We start from the raw sequence: 8,084 nt of genomic DNA, 5'->3' as shown, positions 1-8,084 counted from the left end.
CTCTCCCCAAAGTCTGTCTACCGCCTTCTTCCTCCTCCTTATCCCCTACACGGAACGATGAAAAAGAATAGAAGGAGGTGGTCACTCACCTCGTGCAGCACGACTCGCGAACGCGCTTATATCTTCCACTCCATCAACCGGCTTTATACCTTTCGTACTGTGTTGGTGTTTTGCTTGGAGCTTTATTTCTTTTCTTGGTCTTCTTGCTCGTCGGCGGCAGTCGTTCTCCAGACAGAGGATACTCCGCCTGCCATCCTGCTAGACGCGTCTAGTCTCTCTCATTATTATTGTTGCTTTTCCGAAAGTGTTTTGGAATTCAAGACATTTACCAAAAAGGCAATGATTTTAGCGTTTCGAAGATGGTGTTGGAATTCACGTTGCGAAAGCAGCCCTCGAAGAATCACCCCAAAGAACAAGTAAGTCTTTGTCATTTTAGAGTCACACAGCTACAACCACCAGGTCTTTTACAGAGCATTTGATTGATCACTGTTCGCAGATTCCTTCCTTACGTTGTTAGTCTTGTGGCCATGAAGCTGACAGTCATGATGCTTCTAGCGTCCAATAAGCGCAGCCATCCGCAAAGAATGGGAGCTCTGTCAGCTGATTACTCATTGACGGTAACGGCGGTTGACACGGTGGGGAAAGATGAGATGAACAACCGACGCTACTGGCAAATGCTGGAGAACTTGGAGGAAGCGGAAATTGAGGGAACAGCAACTAACCGCACACACCCTTCCTCCATTTGGTACGGTCAATATTTCTCTACACCAAAAATGAAATGGCTATCTTTAATACAGTCTATTCTACTTCATTTTCATTGTTTTGCAGGTTAATTTATAATCGAGTACCGAGATGCGGTGGGTTGACGATGGTTTTCCTGATGAAGGAATTGGCTAAGGTTAACAGATTTGCCCATCAACGACATCAATATAGGACTCCCTGGAACAGGTGATGTATCCTTAACGAGAAAAGAAATGCTATTCTTTATAATATTCTATCGTTTAAATCAGTATAGGTTGCTAATTGAAGAAGAAATGAAAAATTTGGTTACGTGGTTCGAGTATCAACACCAAGCAAAAAGCTATGACCGTCATTTCCTCCATGTCAATTTCACTCGGTTTCAGCGGTTTGTAACTAATTGAAAATGTTAAAAAGAAACGTACAAAAATTATTTAACAAAATGTTAGGTATACTAAGAATCTACGGCCTACTTACATGAACATTGTGCGTGATCCAGCTGAGCGAGAATATTCGGCTTTTCGTGGAAGGAGGTCGCAGGATCCACTTCAGATCACTCAAGAGATCAAACGAAGGGATGCAGCCGGCGCTGGAACGGGTTCGTGATCGAAAGATGGATCTTCTTGTCCATCAGTGTTGACATTTTCATTGATGTAGGGATGGAATGGTACACGAAATCATTTGACGACTGCATTCTCGATGAGGATGAGGAGTGTGCCTTCAATTCGTCCGAGTACACCTTCAGCCGTGCGATTCCGTATTTCTGTGGCCAGGATCCTCGATGCCTGTAATACTACAACTGATTTATCTGCAATCGCGACAAACGATTCGTAGTTTTTTTGTTTTTTTTTTTCTTCATCTCTTCTTTCAGTGTTCCTCGCAGCCGGTGGGCACTACAAAGAGCTAAATTCATTATTGAACACGAATACTCGGTAGTGGGAATCCTGGATAAAATGAACGAGACGCTACATGTCCTCGAGCGTTACATACCGCGCTTCTTCTCGGGTTCTGCGAAGATCTACTATAGTAGAGGTAAGCGAAACAGTTGAGTCATAACTGCGCTTTAATGGCTATAACAATGTTTTGCTTTAGGTTACGGCCGGCGGCACGAAAACCGTTACATTAAGAGTAAGCCGGCTCTAAGCGACCAGGTGTTGGCTAAATTGAGAGATTCGCTGTCAGACGAGTACGAGCTGTACGAATTTTGTCAACAGCGATTGTATCATCAATACCAGCAAACCATCAACACACATTAAAACGAAGTTAAAGTCACTTCCGATCGGCTGCGAGAACACAGAATTTGCTTTGACTAAAACCATGGAAGTTTAAATTAGAAGTCATCACAGAGCGAGGAATAACCTCTCTCTTTGCAGCAAAAAAAGGGGGTAAAGAGCAGCAAATGTGGCATCTTTGTGTGTGTGTGTGGAAGACCTTGTTGGGTCCAGTCAAAAGAGAGCTTTAGTTTCGTCATTTAGACGAACCAAGATCGGTATTCGTGCGGTAGGGCACCTCTTCTAGCGTAAAAAGTGTGTTTGGGGGAGAAACGCAATAAATTAGTCACGTTTGACGTGTAAACGTCGGCAAAGCGAAAAAGACGTCGTGAGAAGTACGTAGGGTTGTGGTAAGTTCGAAACAAACTACCAAACTGTTTGTTGAACACATGTTTTGTTTCTTTCCTGTAATAAAAAAGAAGTAAACAAAAAAAATATATACATTGTCGTCTAGTTAAGACGAAGGACGCCGAAACAAAATAAATAAACAAACTAAAACACAATGAACATCACCTGAGCTCATCGCGTTCGCCAATCCAGTGCTTAATAAGTTGTTGTGATGGCTCGTCTTCGACGTCTTGATGCTCTTCAATCAACTGTTGTAAGACTTGAAGCCAATTGACGTGCCACTTGAACTCTGACTTATTAAGCGTTTTAATCTCAGACTGTACACAAAAGAAAAAGATGTTAATAACTATTATTTCTATAGTAATTTCCCAGAAGAACAGGGCGGTCTTTCGATGAAATACTAAGACATTACGGTAAGCTCTTTGATGATTGCACCAGTTTTCCAGCCGTGCACTAGGGAAGCGTCTGCCAAATCAGTATAGGGATGGTCTCCAAAATAAAGCACTGATCTGCCCTTCCAGCCGGTCATTCCCTGTAATTGCCTGACGTTTCCCTGAGGAGAAATATCTTTGTTTTTCTATGTACTTCATGTTATCTCTGAATGCTATGATCATCTTACCTCGCAGTAAACTCGTCCTTTTTCTAGATTGTGAACTTTATCCCATACATGATCTTGTTGGTGGAGATCATAAACCCGAAATGGGCGGTTCTCATCAGTAAAAAATTTAGGTTTTCGAGCTTGCACTATTATAACATCAAAAATATCTCGCCAATGCTCGCCGATAAGATATTGCATGCCTTTATTTCTGTTGGATAGATCAAATGAAAAGTAAGTGGTCTTTTATAATAAAAGGACAAATATCTGAAAAACCATTTTATGAACAAAAGTACTTACACAAAGTTGAATGGGCTGTTCGTAACAAGAAATAGCTTTTTCCCAGCATTAATTAGTCTATCAAAGAATAGCTCCAAAAGAGGATCTTTCTCTAGGTAATCCTCAGGATTTTTCTGCACAGTTTGATGCATAACTGGATGAATACTCTGCACTGCACTCTGTTAAGGACAATAGAAGTATTTGAATAATGTAGAGCATTATAACAGAGGTAAACATTTAGGTGTACTTTAACATCTCTGAAGAGAATATCAGGATGGTAATCTAAATTATTATTCACAAAATATTCCGTTGTATTGCACAGCAATGACATTTCTGGCACCGAAAATAGGTCAGCAAGGTGGGCCATTTTTGAGGAACCCTACAAACCACATAAATAGTATGAATGTAACAAAATATACAGCACAAGAAGATTATTTTTGTAAGTAATAAACACAAAACCCGAACCTGCTGGGATCCATTGTGAACATAGGACTCAAGGTAATCTGCTGGAATATAGTGTTGTCCATACAAGTTCAGGACATCTTCATCAGAAAGTGGTGTAAGACCCCTGTAAACGCATCCCAACTGAATTTGATGGAAGGAGTCAACCTTAAGAAGTAATCCTTTTCCAATGTCAAAGTGAAGACCCCTTACAGCAAAACCTGGTTCGTAATTCAGTTTCATGATATCTGAGGGATACTAAATCAGAGAAGTTATTGCAAGTGTAAAAAAATCTGGCAGTAGTAATGATGTTGTGTTCTTACTTTTAACTTCCTGACAAGTGTTTCTCTGCCAAGGTTGTAGATAAGGTGATCAACTGACTCTTTATAACAAGCCAGGGTATAGTCATAATCAAACCCATACACAGAAACTTTGTCTAGGTCTAGTTCATTTGTGGCAAACACTCCATCAACATCAACATCTGGAGGTGGTTTCTTTCCTGAAGGTAATAGGTTTAATTATCAGTACGCTGCTGTGAGAACTTGCTTAATGCAATTAATATACACCTACAAAAGAAAGTAATATGACATATTATGCAAAAAGAGCTTCACTGCTAGAAATAGACCTCCAGTTACCTTTGCAATATGCTTTGGCATTTTCATATGCATTTTCTAAAAATGACACATTAGATAAAAAAGATTTTTGGGACAGAGAAAAAGTTGGTGGCAAGGAAAAGTACTTTGGAAGATGGAGGGTTTTTAAAATTAGTTTTCTCATTAGATTACACATTTCTCTTAAATGAAAAACTAAAATCAACGTGGTAGCGGATGTTATGCCAGTTATGGGTTCTGAGCTGATGTTAGCTATTGCCAAGTTGATCAATTAAATGTTTGTTTACTAGGAAACTTCCAAAAGTTCCAATTAAAAAAATAAAAAAATAAACACAATAAAACAAAACAAAAATGACTTAAAATTTGTGAGCAGTAATCTTCTGCAACAACCGAGATACACGGAATTAAAAAAAAAAAAAAGGTTTGAACACACAAGATGGAAAAAAAATTGATTTTCGCGCGCATTAAATAATAATGTCTGTTCTGCACGGGAATAGCTCTGATTGGCTGTAATCGGGCCATCCACAAACCCCCCACCCCGCCCCAAAAAAGCCAATCGGGGACGATCGGTGGGACTATTTCTTCACCAGTACGGGTCGGGGCACACTAGAGAGGTGGCCCCGTGAGCCCTAGCGATTTTTTAAAAGATGGCGGAACAAATGGCACCACATTTTAAATAAGGAACTTTGCATGAGGTCACTTCTAGCACGACGATCAATTACGCTCCATAAACAATCAATTACTTTTACACCCCGATTAAAACCCAAACGAGTATGGGGGAGGGCGGTCAAAACAAATGCCCCACACCCGAAAGCCCCGCCCCGAAATGCATCCCCTAATAGGCAAAACAGCACCCCGATTAGCGCAAGACCGATCCCTAGTTCCCCGTGATATGGAAAATAAACCGTAAACAAATAACACGCGTGCCGCGGAAACACCCTGTTTTTCAAATGTCAAAATAATGAGTAACATACGTACATGTCACTTGTTTGACGGTAAATCTACTCGAAGTTTCCATATTCCCCCCCCCCTTTTTTTTTAGTATCAGCAGTGTTCAAAACGGTAACGGCTAATACGATTTGATACTCGCCAGAAATTACAATATACCTGGTCAAACATAACAACGATCTAGGGAAATTTAGAACAATGGAAACTTTAAGAAAAGAAAGAACTTGTTTAGTTTTGCTGTAACTTCCAGTGGGCTGGATTTACAGTTGCTGCTCTAGACTGAAATTGCCTCTTATCACGCAGCTTGTTTCCCATTCGTTACTTTACTTGAGATATCGTAACATGTAGGAAACTGGTAATGATGAAATCTGAGAAAAAAGATATCATAGCTGTGATTACCCTGTACAAAACCCTATAGGTAGGCATTTCCGATCAATGCTGTGGTTTTACAAGAATCGAGGGGCTGTTTTGAAGTACTAGTGCCAGTTACACTGCAACGCAGCATTTCCTATTCGGTAAACAGACCTTCCATAAGATTCCCAATTTTTTTTAATTTTTTTTTGTAGTTTAAAATATCCTGACATGCTTTACTCAGTTGGTCTTCAGAAGGGAATGACACAATGCCTATCAAATTAAAGTAACAATTAATTGCAATTCCCTCCGCCTAGCCGCAATCAATATACAAGTACCGCTGCAGAACTGTAGGTATTGTTTATGTTTAATTCTGCGGTTGTCCATTTGCTGGTTTGCCTCGTAGTTAACGTAAACTTTCTGCAATAAAATTTTTGCTCGTTGCTTCCATCTCACTTGCGTATCGAGGAATGTCCACGCCGTAATAGGTATTTATTGGTGATTGTCTGCTCTCCAAGTAGATCATTATTGAGATATTAAAACCAGTTAAAGGATAACAAATGAATGTAAAAATTATCAGTTTTTACTTTCTTGAAGTTTCCAGTTGAGACACATCAGCACATTATTCTCTTTTTTTAGTTTTTTTCACTTCTTTCTGTGGCATGTTTAATTTCAACACACACCCAATTTTGCTCTCCTGAACTGTAGATTCCAGAACAATTGATTTGCATTTTCTTTTCTAATCTGCATTTTGTTCCTAAAAATAATTTTTTTTCATCATACATGTTGGAATCTATTCTTGAAAAGGATTTAGGTGAGAAGTTGATAGAAATAATACTTCACATACATTATTTATTGGCATATGGCAGAGATATTGCTTCTCCAATAGAAGATGATGTAGAGGAGGAGTTGCAGGAGGAAAGGAGTAAGCAGATTTAAAAAAAACTCATGGTTTAAATCATCTGTCTCAAAAATGACAAGTAAAAACCATTAGGGTCTTCAATTTTCCTTTTTGATTGAAGAAAGAAAGAGTATACCTGTTATTAATGTAAGCCTTCCTCCCCAAAATCCACATGTTCAATTGGACACTAATAGGCAGCCTCATAGCTTGTTTTAACACCACGTACACTTTCACCTCGACAAGATTCTGAATCCTGCTTTGATTCGAAAATGAAATTCATTAATGCGAGGAACGAAATGCTCACGAAGAGTAGGAATTTCCATTTCCATCAATAGATAGCATACACCAACGTAAGGATACATAAATTATAAACTTACCTCAGATCAGATTTTAAAAACCGACCAAAAGAAAAGAAAACTAACAATAGAAGAGAATTTGAGCTGCGACGTTGCCGTTGTTTTTACAATGCATCGAGAGTAAGAAAATACCACGTAAATTAGGAATTCGAAAGAAAAACAACTAAACAAGACAAGAACAAGTAGTTCAATTTCTTTCAATTTTTTGCGTTTGTTTTATCCACCATAAATTTGACGAATGCAATTCTCTGAAGGCAAAACAATTGGGTAAAACAACAGTGGGACTCAAGTAGCTTGTCTTTACCCTTCAATAACAAGGTTAGCTACACTTTACAGTTATGAAAACAACACTAAGGTAGATATGTGAAACCTAAGCATCATGTAATTTGATTTGCCGTTTCGATGAAATGGTGAGACGAACCGATCGCCGGTGATTACAGGAATTGTTTGACCGCATCGAAACATGGCTGAAACATGATACTTTGAGCGTTACAAGAAACTTGATGTACTTGGGTACGTATACATAAATGAAAATATAACTTACCGAAGTTTATTTTACCTGTATTCACTTTTAGATTTCCATTTCCAAGTCTGCCCCATATTTGAAAAAGTATATGTAAAAATAAACGGAAACGTATGGCAGAATGTGACTGACGGATACGCAATAATTTGTAGCAATCCTCTCATTGTCACACATTGTTCTCACATTCACGACGAGTTGAGAGAAAGTGCTGTCATCGACTCACATTTCCTAAGGAGGAGTTCTGCAAATGCCGCCGGAAAAGCAAGAATACTCAAAAAGAGAAACTGATGGCTCATCGAAGTATGCAAGGAATTTAGGCAGAAGATGTTCAGAGACGCGGGAACAGTTACGTTCACATGAGATACACACAGGATTGAACAGCACAACAGAAACCGTACATTTACGTAGGGGCTACACGTTTTGCTTATTTGGGTTCTTACACACGCCCCTATATTCTGAAAAAGAAGGGACGCAAGCAGGAAGTGAACTGATGTTTGAACCACTTGACTATTAGACACTTGTCCGTATTGTGAAGCCCGAAAATGGGTTATTTGTGGGAGAAAAAAAAATTAGCAGAACGCGTACCGTTGGCACGCAAACTTGACTACGTGAGTACTATTTCTCACCGGGATACGGTCGGGGCTCATAACTCGTTGGATGATGACGTTATCTGACAAGAAACAAGGCACTCGCTCATGCGTGTGTTGCGTTGCTTTGCTGGG

At 39.4% G+C, this 8,084-nt stretch overlaps 2 protein-coding genes across 5 annotated transcripts; one reads left to right on the top strand and one right to left on the bottom strand.

The window, feature by feature from the left end:
• Positions 1–57: 57 nt before the first annotated feature.
• On the top strand, positions 58–2,512 carry LOC116926411 (heparan sulfate 2-O-sulfotransferase 1). The gene is made up of 8 exons (XM_032933300.2): positions 58–416; positions 497–745; positions 829–948; positions 1,016–1,126; positions 1,188–1,336; positions 1,396–1,525; positions 1,610–1,770; positions 1,831–2,512. The coding sequence occupies exons 1-8, from the start codon at positions 58–60 to the stop codon at positions 1,992–1,994; spliced, it is 1,443 nt and encodes a 480-aa protein (XP_032789191.1). The 3' UTR covers positions 1,995–2,512.
• On the bottom strand, positions 1,941–6,929 carry LOC116926405 (5'-nucleotidase domain-containing protein 3). Of its 4 annotated transcripts, XM_045177291.1 has the most exons (14): positions 6,861–6,929; positions 6,620–6,739; positions 6,430–6,544; positions 6,170–6,339; positions 5,921–6,088; positions 4,308–5,855; positions 3,996–4,171; positions 3,697–3,930; positions 3,479–3,610; positions 3,253–3,410; positions 2,977–3,163; positions 2,770–2,910; positions 2,523–2,674; positions 1,941–2,414 (listed from the first exon to the last, which is right to left on the bottom strand). In XM_045177291.1, the coding sequence occupies exons 6-14, from the start codon at positions 4,459–4,461 to the stop codon at positions 2,210–2,212; spliced, it is 1,539 nt and encodes a 512-aa protein (XP_045033226.1). In that variant the 5' UTR covers positions 4,462–5,855; positions 5,921–6,088; positions 6,170–6,339; positions 6,430–6,544; positions 6,620–6,739; positions 6,861–6,929; the 3' UTR covers positions 1,941–2,209. The 4 variants fall into 4 exon arrangements, with proteins under 4 accessions (XP_045033226.1, XP_045033228.1, XP_032789180.1 ...); XM_045177293.1 differs by lacking the exons at positions 6,620–6,739; positions 6,861–6,929 and having other exon boundaries at positions 6,430–6,548; XM_032933289.2 differs by lacking the exons at positions 6,170–6,339; positions 6,430–6,544; positions 6,620–6,739; positions 6,861–6,929 and having other exon boundaries at positions 5,921–6,093.
• Between the last annotated feature and the right edge of the window lie 1,155 nt (positions 6,930–8,084).

Source organism: Daphnia magna, linkage group LG7, assembly GCF_020631705.1.
Source record: "Daphnia magna isolate NIES linkage group LG7, ASM2063170v1.1, whole genome shotgun sequence".
Taxonomy (NCBI): domain Eukaryota; kingdom Metazoa; phylum Arthropoda; class Branchiopoda; order Diplostraca; family Daphniidae; genus Daphnia; species Daphnia magna.
Note: the sequence above shows the minus strand (reverse complement) of the source record. Positions and strands in the feature narration are given on the sequence as shown.

What these genes read in the sequence shown, in the direction of transcription:
- LOC116926411 (XM_032933300.2), top strand. Translation starts at nt 58, where the DNA reads ATGAAAAAGAATAGAAGGAGGTGGTCACTCACCTCGTGCAGCACGACT. An exon ending in AATTTCACTCGGTTTCAGCG is followed by an intron (nt 1,127 to 1,187) that starts GTTTGTAACTAA and finishes ACAAAATGTTAG; the next exon opens with GTATACTAAGAATCTACGGC. An exon ending in GGCCAGGATCCTCGATGCCT is followed by an intron (nt 1,526 to 1,609) that starts GTAATACTACAA and finishes CTCTTCTTTCAG; the next exon opens with TGTTCCTCGCAGCCGGTGGG.
- LOC116926405 (XM_045177291.1), bottom strand. Translation starts at nt 4,461, where the DNA reads ATGTGTAATCTAATGAGAAAACTAATTTTAAAAACCCTCCATCTTCCA. An exon ending in CACTTGTCAGGAAGTTAAAA is followed by an intron (nt 3,931 to 3,995) that starts GTAAGAACACAA and finishes TCTCTGATTTAG; the next exon opens with TATCCCTCAGATATCATGAA. An exon ending in CAATCATCAAAGAGCTTACC is followed by an intron (nt 2,675 to 2,769) that starts GTAATGTCTTAG and finishes TTTTGTGTACAG; the next exon opens with TCTGAGATTAAAACGCTTAA.